Raw genomic sequence first — 13611 nt, 5'->3', positions numbered from 1 at the left:
GCCCTGCAGCACCGTATGACCCTTGTGGGTTTAGCGGTTGACTTTGATATAATAATAATATAAAGGATCTAAAGTAGATAAGAAAAACTTAATTTAGTTTTTATTACAATATAAACAATTAAAACTAAAAACAGACTAATGATAAATTCACCAAAGGTGGTCCAGGAGGCACAAACACCATCTTAAGTGCGGGGTCACTAATGAATTGTTCCAGCAAGGCTGTATGATCCTTGTGGGTTAAATGTTTTGTTCTGATAGTAGTAGTGTTCCAGCCATGGTATTGTGAGATTCTTCAGTAAAAAATGAGTAGTATATCTTAAGCACTTGTGTGACAATTGTTTTATAGTGGTTTAGTAAATATAAAAGTATAAATGTTTTACCAACTTAAAATTTAAACTCTTTATACAAATGAATAAGTCTAATAAGATTTGTGTAAAATATGAATACTGTAGTGATCATATTCATGGCCCACTCAAGGAGATGCAAGTGAGGGGGTTCTTGATCCAAGGGCTTAGACCTGACATCCCCTTGAATCAAACCTGATTGCCTCCCACTTACCCAGGTGCTGTATGACCCCTATGGGTTTAGCACTTCCACAATACAATATACATTCATTGGAAGTACAAAACCTCTACTTACAGCATTAATTGAATAGGAGGTACTTGAGTTTGAACCAAGGAAGGTGAGGATAGCTTTAATTCATCTGATGAGCACATTACTTGAAGGGACATGAATAGTCATTTACATACTACAATACCCCTTTCTTATTAGCAGTTTCACCTACTGTAGATTATTTAATTTATCATTACACAGGGTAGTCAGATGGTCTAACAATTCTACAATTCCAGAACAATTACTGTTATCTACCTCTTGATTCCAGTCAGTGATGTTATCAAGGTCACACTCACTCTCTGCATCATCAACTCCTGAGGAAAAGGAATAAGCACATTGCACTTTTGTGACTATATCATATACACTCAAGTATAACCTGACAAGTGTGCACAGGTCAACCTTTAACTTTGTCAAAAAGTCAATTCTTATGAGTCAAGTACAAATCTATTCTCATTTCTGAGCACCTTGAAAAGAGGTCAAATGGTTTTGATGCAATATACATGCATAATCTGGCTGATACTTGGGTAAAAAACACTGGTAAATAATGCCAAAAGCTTCACAATATTTACGATAAAAACAGAAAAATAGTTAGCCTAAACAGTACTGCATATGGTTCCTGTATCCTCGAACAAGAGTCAAATTTCTTGACATCTTAGATTGTTGAATGTCATGGAAGTCTTGCACAACCTACTTAAATGCTGCCTGTCATGGATGACTACTCTTCTTTGCTTACATTCAGCCCTAATCTAAGACTAAGTTTTTAATTAGGTTGTGTGTATCTGGTATGCAAATATTTTCTTTTTTAACCTTTTAACTGTCCAAATGTTGATCTACATTTGGAGCGCTAGCAGTAAGAGCACAGATCAAGGTTTGGGCAATTAAAGGGTTACATAGCATTGCAAGCACAAGTGATGGGCTTTTTCAAGTACGTACTTGATAAAGCCCAGCCTCAGGTGAAACTTTCAGTGCTGTATGACTGTTGTGGGCTTTGTGCTTAGTTTTGATTGTAATAACTGGGCAAAATGTTGAATTAAAAGGATCCTCTGCTACAAGTATCTTTACTTCCATGTATCATTTTTGCTATTGCCTACTGGCACACACTTTTTTTTTTTTTTTTCAACAAGTCGACCATCTCCCACCGAGGCAGGGTGACCCAAAGAGAAAGAAAATCCCCAAAAAGAAAATACTTTCATCATCATTCAACACTTTCACCTCACTCACACATAATCACTGTTTTAGTAGAGGTGCCCAGAATACAACAGCTTAGAAGTATATACGTATAAAAATACACAATATATCTCTCCAAACTGCCAATATCCCAAACATATAAAATACACTGTAGACTGAACCTAGGATAATCCAATAAAATCAATGAGACTTACTGTATTTCTACTAGGGTCTCTAGACAGTATAGACTAACTACAAAATTAATCCCATTCATCATCAAGGTTTACATCCATTCCTAGGGGCCTTTCAATCTTCGCAGTCAAGAGCCTGCATACATAGGCAAACATCATTTCTTTGCAAAATCAACTTGTTGTCTAATAACTTTGCTATTTTGTCTGTCTTCATGATCCCTTTGTGTGCAGAACAATTGCAGATGTACGACTAATTCAATTATCATTGCCCTCATATATTATGTCCCTTTAGTCTCCAAATTCACGCTAGTAACGTTTCTTAATTTGCCTCCACATTGAAGTTTACTCCAAATTTGCTTGTCCCTTCCTCCCTGGAAGGTTTTGACAATTTGGGTTTTCTCTTTTCTCTTCCATGCTCTTTCTTGACGACTCAGTCATCACATTCTCATGCTGACTGTGCAAGTGTGTAATGCTAGTAACTGTACAAGGTTAGTGACAGTGCATGGATGTAAGACGTGTAAGGCTGATGACTTACTGTGCAAGAGTGCAAAACATCATGCTGATTTACTGTGCATGAGTGCAAGACATCACGCTGATTTACTGTGCATGAGTGCAAGGCTGGTGACTTTACTGTGCATGAGTGCAAGACTTACTGTGAAAGACTGATGACAGAACATGAGTATGATGGAAATGGTTATACTATATGAGTGAAATTCTGTTGATTCTAAGCTCAATATCAAGAAAACCTAAACTTATTTAAAACTGAAAATCTAACCATATTTAAACAAAGCTGTAAAAATATAATCGAACTATTTTTAAACAAAACTTAAAAAAAAAAAAACCTATCCTACCCATATTAAAAAAAAGGATCATTTTATTGCTTCAGGTTCAAAATATAAACTATGTTTGGAAGTGCGAGTATACCCCTCAGCTTATGATAGGCATTCTGTAGAAAATCTTATGCGTATTTAAGAAAATGTTTACACCTCTACTTACGGATGGAAATGTTTTACATTTATGGTATAAATACAATGCATTCAGAAAAACCTAAAATAATATATGTAAGAAAGACTACTGTATAGTATAAGAATATTATAAATGAGCCAACGGTGATCAACTGCCATTATTATAATCATAGGGGAGAGCTAAACTTGTAGGATTATACAGCGGAAACATAAACACATATGCAGTTTAATGTGATCCTTTATTGACAATGTTTCGCCCACACAGTGGGCTTTTTCAAGTCACAAACAGATCTACATGGGGTGGAAGGTACATGAGTATTTATAGTCAGGTTCAGAATGTTGAGGTCAGGTGGAGAATGCTGCATCTGATGATCTACCGGGTGGGGTAGATCATCAGATGCAGCATTCTCCACCTGACCTCAACATTCTGAACCTGACTATAAATACTCATGTACCTTCCACCCCATGTAGATCTGTTTGTGACTTGAAAAAGCCCACTGTATGGGCGAAACGTTGTCAATAAAGGATCACATTAAACTGCATATGTGTTTATGTTTCCATTGTGTCGGTATTTTATACCATTTATTTTCAGGATTATACAGCGCATGTGGGGGGGATGGAAGGTATTCAGGCTCAATTCAGGGAACCGGAGCACAGGTCCAATTCCCTAGATCAAAAGCCCCTCACCAGCATCAAGGAACCTCCCTTGAGGGGAACAGTGATCAAGAAATAATTACTACACACCTGATGTAAATGTCCAACCTCGCTGCTTCCTTGCTGCTTCAGAAGCAGTAATACGAACAGTGTAAATAATATTGTCATAGTGTTGCGGGAACCACGCAAGGTCGCTTTGTCTTCGCATGTCACTCACAATCCAAATTGGATATTTGCTACCTAGTGGAAAAAAGTAAAAAAGAAAAAAATATTAAAATGGGATAATGATATCAAACTATTATACTCTCAGAAACGTTTTATAATGCTTACATGGTTGTGCTCTATGTGGAACTCAGAGTAACTTAAGGTCAAACTACCTGAAATATGGGCTATGATAATGTTAAAATGTAAGACTGGCTGAAGAATAACATTCCACTACTTAAGAGTAGGATGCCATGGTTTATTAAAAGTTTTTCTTAGATCAATAAAAAGGCCTATTAAATATTCATTTTTTAAGGACATGTACACTGATTAAAGCAATTTTATTACTGTACAATTTGTACCATGCTGGAAAGTCAATAACATTGTGTCTTGTTATGAATTTGTACATCCACTTGCACATTAGTTTTTCAAATATCTTAGTAGTGGCAAGTTAGAAACTAGCCTGTAGTTAGTTTCTGATGATTCCCTACTTGTTTGTAGACGGGTGTAACCCTAACTTGTTTATGTATGTTTGGGTACAAGTTAGTTAACAGATTTATTAAATAACACTAATAGTAAGTGAGAGCACAATTGGAGCTTTCTTATATATACATGTAAAGGTATATTAGTTTTAAAATGTTTTCTCAGAGGAAATACAGTGGAACCTCGGTACTCGAACAATTCAGTATTCTAGGTAAAAGGACACAAGTGCAACTTATGTTACATTTTATTGTGGCAAGGTTTCACTCTTCAGGAGCTTCATCAAGCTGGTAATTCTACCAACATTAATACAATTCAGTATTCGAACGCTTTGTTCAGTGAACAAATCGCTCAGTAGTCAACTGTTTGCTCCGCACTTGACCAAACAAACACAATCTGCTAGAACTTTGCTGTAAACTATCTTGTGTTTCCTCGCATTTTTCTTTTTTTTTTATATATATATTATTTGTTTATATAAGTCACCACGGGGCCTAAGAGGGTTAGTGATAACAGCCAACCAAAAAGAAAATTGGTTGGGAAAAATTTGTTCAGTACTCGGACGGATTAGCACTCGAACAGCCTTCTGAAATGAAATAAGTTTGAGTGTCAAGGTTCCACTGCAGTTGGTAATAAGGAGCTTTTGTAATTATCTGCAAAAAAAAAAAAAAATCTTGGGGTTGGTAGTTTGGAATTTTTCTGTCTAGGTTTGAGTCTTTGGTGCATACAGCTTTTCTTGGTAAGGCACAGGAATTTACATCCATGTTAAATGACACTGATTTTTGCAATTACAAAGTGGTGAAGACCACAGTCCTTGGAGCATATTAGTGCATTCCTGCTAAGTATAGGAAGTCATTCGAGTTAGGCAGACAACAGCTTGGTCAATCCCTGGTGGATTTTGTGAGACAGCAGACCAAAGCTTTTACCAGCTGGTATAAAGCAAGTGGCGTCGCTACCTTCGATGAGCTAGTTCAGCTCATCTTAGGATAATACAGGACCATGTACAAGTTATCGTGCAATACAATGAAATCAAAGAAACACGTTTGTTAGGAAAGCAAGGTAGTAAACACAGTATCATGATCAGACTTCATTCATATGATAAAAGAAAGGACTTAATTAAATCAGCAATTACAATGAAAAATGGAGTGTACATCAATGAGTGTTTAACGAGAAAACGTCAAAACCTTCTGTTCAGGTTGAGAAAACTTAAACAGGAAAACAAAATACATCAGTGTTTCACTCGAGATGGGAAAATACTAATTAGAAAAACTTCAACAGGACAACAATACACCATCTCAAATGAACATGATTTCTCTACCTTCCTTAGAAAAGCTAACATTTCTGTAACAGATTAGATGAGTGTCCTCAACACATATATACGTGTGGTGCATATAGTGCATGTTACTATTATATTATTGTGCATTATTATTATTTACTATTACATTATTGTGCATTATTATTTTTTCTTTTGCTAGCTAATACCAGCTACCTCAAATACTTTTTACTTTTTAATTGCTTTTATTGCTCATAATTTTGTGTTGCAAGACAAATCTTACTCCAATTTAATGTTATTCATGGTTGCTACCTGTCCATTTAATTCAGCTTACCACTACTATTTTAATCCCCTTTATATTGTGTGAGCAATTAGTGTATATTCCAATTACATTATTGTGTGAGTCCCAAAACTATCTTTTGCTAACTAGTACCAACTACCTCATATTTCTCTACTTTTTACAGTGCAATTAATTGCTCAACTTATTATACATTACAAATCAGATCTTACTCCCAAATCAATATTATATCATAGTGACTATCTGTCCATTGAACTTTGTTCACCATTACTTAATTTAATCCCTTATATATTTTCTCCTTTATTTTAGCTTTATATAACTACCTTAGTTCATATATTCACATTTGTTAAAATAATCAAGGTGCTATTCTCAGGTGCTAAAGTGTAATAAGTTCACTATTTTGCCATTATATTATTTTTTTTTTTTCAACAAGTCGGCCGTCTCCCACCGAGGCAGGGTGACCCAAAAAAGAAAGAAAATCCCCAAAAAGAAAATACTTTCATCATCATTCAACACTTTCACCACACTCACACATTATCACTGTTTTTGCAGAGGTGCTCAGAATACAACAGTTTAGAAGCATATACATATAAAGATACACAACATATTATCTGTCCATTGAACTTTGTTTACCTTTACTTAATTTAGTCCCTTATATATTTTCTCCCTTATTTTAGCTTTAAATAACTACCTCAGTTCATATATTCACAATTGTTAAAATAATCAAAGTGCTATTCTCAGGGGCTAAAGTGTAATAAGTTCACTATTTTGACATTAAAATACTTCTGGTGCTATAAACTACCTCAGGTGCTACTGATTTTACTTTTAATACATTCTTTTACTATTATATCCATTAGCTCCTTTATTCTAACTGTAAATATCTACTGTAGTTCATAAACTCACTTGTTAAAATAATTAAGGTGCTATTAGATACGTACTTCAGTGTATAACTGAATTATCAATTCTGTAATAATCCTTTTTTCTTTCAAATTTTTACAAGTTTTAGATTAATCAGGGTGTCTTAGTCATAAGTCTAGTTGTAGATTCAATATAAATCTTATATAATTTTACTCAGAAAATCTAGTTTGTAAAATTACTCTCATCCTATGATTACAGACATAGATCCTGATGTAAACTTTTTACAAAATGAATTACATGAATCAACCAGTAACTGTAATTACTACACAGCAGACCAAGCAAAGACATTACTCAGTGCAAACAATAACATAACCATCTTTAACTACAATGTCAGATCCTTGAGCAAACATTATGATGACCTCACAGCATTACTCAGTTCCCTTAATTCCAATATATCAATCATCACACTCACAGAAACCTGGCTTAAGCCTGATATTACAGATTTCTATACCATTCCTGGCTACATGGCCATACACAACTGTAGAACAGACCAGCAAGGGGAAGAAACAGCTATATACTATTCAAATCAACTCGAATGTATCAATAAATCTTGCACAAGGGATGAACATGGAGAATATATCATAGCCAAATTTAAATCAAAAGACCTGCAAAAACCCCTCACAGTTATAAACATCTACAGAGTACCACAGTCAAACATTTATCACTTTAGTGAAAAACTAGGAACCATGATTACTGATGCACACATGAATAAAGACCACCTACTACTAACAGGTGATTTCAACATAAACATACTACACGACCAGGACCCACAAGTAACCGAATTCACAAACACAATGAGTAACTGCCTTCTGCTATCAGCAATGTCTAAACCTACAAGAATCTCCGAGACAAGCATCTCCTTAATAGACCACATCTGGACAAACACCATATCCCCTTTAAAATCAGGCATAATCATGGACAACACTACAGACCACTACCCAACCTTTCTCATAACTAATCTGGGCAAACTACCACAAGACATTACTAAAGTAATCTTCAGACTACATAATGAGACAGCAGTTAACATCTTTATAGCAGCTATGAATAACATCGATTGGCAAAATGAGCTTGAAACATACAGATATGAATGAATGTATAAATAATTTTCTAAAAAAAAAGCCCAATGCCTCTACAACAGACAATGCCCCAGAAAAACTAAACAGATCACAGCAAAGAGACTGAATAATCCCTGGCTTACACCAAGCATCCTCAAATCCACTAACACAAAGCACAAATATGAAAAACAGTATAGAATGGGTCAAATAACTAGAGAACAGTCGAGAAATTACTCGTCAGCACTTACCAGCCTGATAAGAAGGTCAAAAAAATTGTATTATGAAAATAGATTACATAACATCAAAGGTGTTATGAAAAAAACCTGGAAAACTCTATCTGAAATTCTTGGAACTAAAAAGTTATCCAAAAACAAAGCAATCAAACTAACAAAATCAGATGAACCCCTACTCACTCCAACCAAAACAGCAAACAGACTTAATGTTTTCTTCTCCACCATAGGAAAAAATCTCTTAGTAATTAAATAATCAACTACCTCATTTTGTGATTTTACTAGTAAGCATAAGTCACCTTATGTAATTTTCTTATTTACTATTGTTTGCTTAAACATTAGCTGAATTGATACTTCCTCTGTCCATATTACTACCTCATATTTTTTTAAATACTATCAATTGATATTACTTACTAAAATTAATAATTACCATTTTTACTATAATTTCAATTTACTCTCAACACTTTTGACATTTAATAACCATTACTTGTCTAATTACCTTTATCTGTTTTAATACCACATTTACTATCTTAGAGTACTCTTAATTACCTTGTACTGCCAAATAACCTCAAATATAACTACCAGTGCAATACTGAATGAAATAAACATTACTTTTTCACTTTTTTTGTAATCATTATTACTTACTAAAATTTTATTAAACACCATATTTACTACCAGTCAATTTTACTTTTTTACATTAAACATTATTTTATACTTCCCATAACATTTTGTTGCCAAATTTTCAAGTTTGTATATTCAACTCCAACCTTTATATTATCCTTTGTACCTGTGTACCTGTCTACCATCTTACTATCATATTATAACCAAGACATTACCATTGTTATTTTTTACTATTATTCTTTTGGTACTTTAATTGTGAATTTTATTTTGTCAATTTAAATCTAGTTATACTCTTGATCTTGTCAACAACATATACCAGACTCTAGTGCAATTGCAAGTACCATTTCAATTTGTATTTTTATATTATAAGTTTATATTGTAAGTCCTACTCTAAGATTGTTTTCATATCTTAGTGACTATATTGTGTGTGCAATTAGTGTATATTTCAATTATATTATTGTTCAAGGCCCTTAACTATCTTTTGCTAACTAGTACCAACTACCTCATATATTTTTTTTTTTCTACTTTTTTTTTTATTCTTTTGCTACCTTAACTTGTATATTTTATCTTGTCAATTTAAATCTAGTTATACTCTAATTCTTGTAAACAACTTATATAACACCTTAGTGCAATTACAACTGAGAGTCTTGTGCCTTTTTTATATCATTAGATTAAATTCAGTTGTACTATAGCTCATTCTAGCTCAATACATAGTCAGTACCAAAGTCATTATATTAGACCATAGTGTAATTACTAGTGAGAGCCTGGTGCTATTTTTAATTTGTATTTCTACATTATTAGATTAAACCTAGTTGTACTATTGCTCACTCTAGGTCAATACATAGACTATACCAAAGTCATTACATTAGACCTTAGTGCAATTACAAGTCTTGTGCTATTTTTAATTTGTATTTTTATATTATTAGTTTATACCTAGTTGTACTTTAGCTCATTCCAGCACAACACATAGACAACACCAACTTCATTATGTGTATTAGTGACTATACTCTACATGACCATAATGCTATACCTATATACTTGTCCAAACTTCCCACCACTACAGATATCAGTACTAAAACTCAACACACAACTCAGGATATAAATAACCATAATTTAAACCTAGAAGATGATTGATCACGTTGACCCTGATCTAAACCTACATAATCTGACACACAATCAAAACCTATTGGAAAGTAACTGCCTTTACTACACAGCATCACAAGCCAGCACTATCCTAAACAATGATAAAAGTCTATCAGTACTTAACTACAACATCAGGTCCTTAAGCAAACACTATGATGACCTCCTGGCACTCCTCGAATCACTAAAGACACCCTTCTCCTGCATTATTCTTACCGAGACCTGGCTAAAAAGGACACAATAGATATCTACCCTCTACCAGGATACACAGCAATCCACAACTGCAGACCATACCAAGTTGGGGGTGGTATTGCAATCTATTACTCTAACCAATTATCTTGTATCAGCACCAATTGCTTTAGTGATGAATATGGAGAATACATTTTTGCTAATTTTACTGTAAAAAACCTTAAGACGCCTATAACAATCGGTGCCATTTACCGGATACCCCACACTAACATCCCAAACTTCAGTGAGAAATTAAAGGCACTAATAACAAACAGACAAATGAATAAGCACCGCCTTCTCTTAGCTGGAGACTTCAACATCAACCTTGGCCTACTAGATGATCAGCCTGTAACTGATTTCATCAACAATATGAACAACACACTTCTCATACCAACAATAACTAAACCAACCAGGCTCACTGAAACAAGTGCAACCATAATAGACCACATATGGACCAATATACTAGCCCCCCTTAAATCAGGGATAATCACAGATAGCACTACAGACCACTACCCTACTTTCCTCTTGACAAACATTAGTAAACCACCACTTGAATACAACAAAGTCTCATTTAGACTCCATGATGAGGCCTCAATAAGGAAGTTCACAGCTGACCTAGAGACTGTTGACTGGCCTACAGAATTCTCCAAGGCCAATGGTATTGACGACTGGACAGACATTTTTCTTAACAAACTACTTAGACTATACAACAAACATTGTCCTATAAAAACGAAACAGATCACAAACAAACGGCTTGGTTGCCCATGGCTAACCAGCACCATTCTGAAATCCATTGATAAGAAACACCAATATGAAAAGCAATATAGACAGGGCTTAATACACAAAGATATTCTTAAACACTATTCATCAGTCCTCACCAAAGTAATAAAGAAAGCCAAACAACTATACTACTCCAGTAGATTCACTGACACAAGAGGAGACATAAAAAAGACCTGGAAAACACTCTCTCAGATTCTAGGGACCCACAAACTGAAAAAAAACAAGAATATTGTCCTAACTAAACCTAATGAAACACCACTGCAACCCACCGACACAGCTAACAAGATAAACGACTTCTTCTCAACCATAGGTTCTAATCTCGCCAATAAAATCCCACGTACCAATGCCCATGCCGGGGACTACCTAGATGGGAATTTCCCAAATTCCTTCTATCTTGCTCCAACTGAGCCCACTGAAGTCACCGAGATTATAAAGTCACTTAAAAATAACTCAGGGAATCTGTCTCATGTCCCACCATTATTTTACAAGAGAGTGGCCCATGTCCTCTCGCATACTATCTCATTGCTTTTAAACAAGTCACTAGAAGCTAGCACCTTCCCGAAACTACTCAAGACGGCAAGGGTTACACCAATACATAAAGGTGGTGACCCTACAGATTTAAACAACTATAGGCCAATATCAAACTTACCATTGCTATCCAAAATCTTTGAGAAACTCGTGCACAGGAGACTATATTCATTTATAACTTCACAAAACATACTCAACCCCTGCCAATTTGGATTCAGGAAAAATAAAAGCACTAACGATGCAATTATAAAAATGCTAGATCTGCTTTACACAGCATTGGAAAATAAGGAATATCCACTAGGAATTTTTATTGACCTAAGAAAAGCTTTTGACACAGTAGACCACGGCATCCTACTCCACAAACTTGACCATTATGGTATAAGAGGCCATGCGCTTGCATATTTCAAATCTTACCTTACTAATAGGTATCAGTATGTCACTATTAAAGACACAGCATCAACAACACAGCCACTTGATACTGGAGTTCCGCAGGGAAGTGTCCTTGGTCCCCTGCTCTTCCTCATATACATCAATGATCTTCCAAACGTATCTGGACACCTGAACCCCATTCTCTTTGCTGACGACACGACTTATGTCATCTCTCACCCTAATCTTGCAACCCTCAACACCATTGTTAATGAGGAGCTGATCAAAATATCGACTTGGATGACAGCCAATAAACTTACGCTTAACGTTGACAAAACCTACTACATTATGTTTGGTAGCAGAGCAGGAGATGCGCAAATTAACATTAAGATCGACAACACTCTAATTACCAGGCATAATGAGGGCAAATTCCTAGGCCTATACCTCAACAACAACCTGAACTTCAGCACCCATATCCAACACATAACCAAAAAAGTATCCAAAATGGTTGGGATCCTCTCCAAGATATGATACTATTCAATTCAATTCAATTCAAAGTTTATTCTCTATAAGGATTACAATGCTGAGTTTACAGAAATTTGGTGATACTACGTGCCGCAAACTGCCCTTCTCACACTATACCATTCACTTATATATCCATACCTCACCTATGCTATCTGTGCTTGGGGTTCAACTGCAGTAACACACCTAAAGCCAATAATAACCCAACAAAAAGCCGCAGTAAGAATAATCACTAAATCCCATCCCTGGCAACACACCCCCCCACTCTTCATAGATCTAAACTTACTCCCTGTTCAGTACATCCACACTTACTACTGTGCAATCTACATCTACAGGACCTTAAATTCCAATATTAACCTTGACCTAAAACGCTTTCTTGATAGTTGTGACAGAACCCACAGGCACAACACCAGACACAAACATCTCTATGACATTCCCCGTGTCCGACTAAACCTTTACAAAAATTCAATGTATGTCAAAGGCCCTAAAATCTGGAACACCCTACCTGAAAATTCCAAAACTACAGACACATTCATCACCTTCAAAACTACCATCAGAAAACATCTTATCTCCCTGATACACCCTGTCAACTAATAATACGAATACCACCTGGTGGTTCACACTTACACTCACTCACCCATTTGACCATAAACAGAAATATCAATCTCAATCTCAAAATAATGAATCTTAACTAGTCAAAAGTTGGCCTGTGATACTCCAATACTGAAACTATGTATAGTGCCAAAACAAAAGCATTCACATTGCTAAACTCACAACTAGTATTTAGTCACTTAGCCATAATACCAACTTATCTCATAATTCTGTAACATTTTAAACCTAAGATTTAATATAAGTCTGCCCGAAATGCCTGAGGGTAAATTTCTAGGTCTTCTCCTTGACTGTAATCTTAAAATTTCATTCCCACATTCAGCATATATCCAAGAAAATTTCTAAATCAGTAGGCATCCTTTCCAAGATACGATGCTATGTACCCCAAACAACACTCCTTACCCTATACCACTCTTTAATACAATAGGCAGTTACATTACATGGTTTTATTTTGCACATTTTGGTTATTGCACTACTGAAAAAGTGTGGCACAATTTTATACAACACTTTGTAAAGTTAATTTAACACGGTTTGGTTTGCGGGAGGGGAAAAAATTTGGAGCGTCGCCCGTGGGATACTTCCCCAACACAGCTAGGAGCTAGCGGGATTTATTATTATGTTTGTGGATTGATTTTAGATCTTTTAATTGCCATATCTTGGCACCCAGTGGGCATACGAGTGTTGCTGAAAGTGGCAAGAAAAGGTTTAAGCGTTTAAGTCTAGGAGTTACGAAGAAAATCAAGATATCAGACAAGCTTAAGAGTGGCTCATGTGTG

The 13611-nt window shown here is 35.3% G+C and overlaps 1 protein-coding gene across 11 annotated transcripts in view; it reads right to left on the bottom strand.

Moving 5' to 3' along the window:
• Positions 1–13611, bottom strand: part of Pmvk (Phosphomevalonate kinase) — an 83582-nt gene that overhangs the window by 25241 nt on the left and 44730 nt on the right. For 8 of the 11 annotated variants that reach the window (XM_070088517.1, XM_070088526.1, XM_070088525.1 and 5 more), the window contains exons 4-5: positions 3680–3829; positions 86–926 (exon numbers count right to left, since the gene is read on the bottom strand). In XM_070088517.1, the coding sequence (XP_069944618.1) occupies positions 781–926; positions 3680–3829 (296 nt within the window). In that variant the 3' untranslated portion in view covers positions 86–780. Of the gene's footprint in view, positions 1–85; positions 927–3679; positions 3830–13611 lie in introns of those variants that run through there. The other 3 variants (XR_011392394.1, XM_070088519.1, XM_070088521.1) reach the window with 1 other exon arrangement.

This window comes from Cherax quadricarinatus, chromosome 25 (genome assembly GCF_038502225.1).
Source record: "Cherax quadricarinatus isolate ZL_2023a chromosome 25, ASM3850222v1, whole genome shotgun sequence".
Taxonomy (NCBI): domain Eukaryota; kingdom Metazoa; phylum Arthropoda; class Malacostraca; order Decapoda; family Parastacidae; genus Cherax; species Cherax quadricarinatus.
This window is presented reverse-complemented; position numbering and strand designations above follow the sequence as displayed.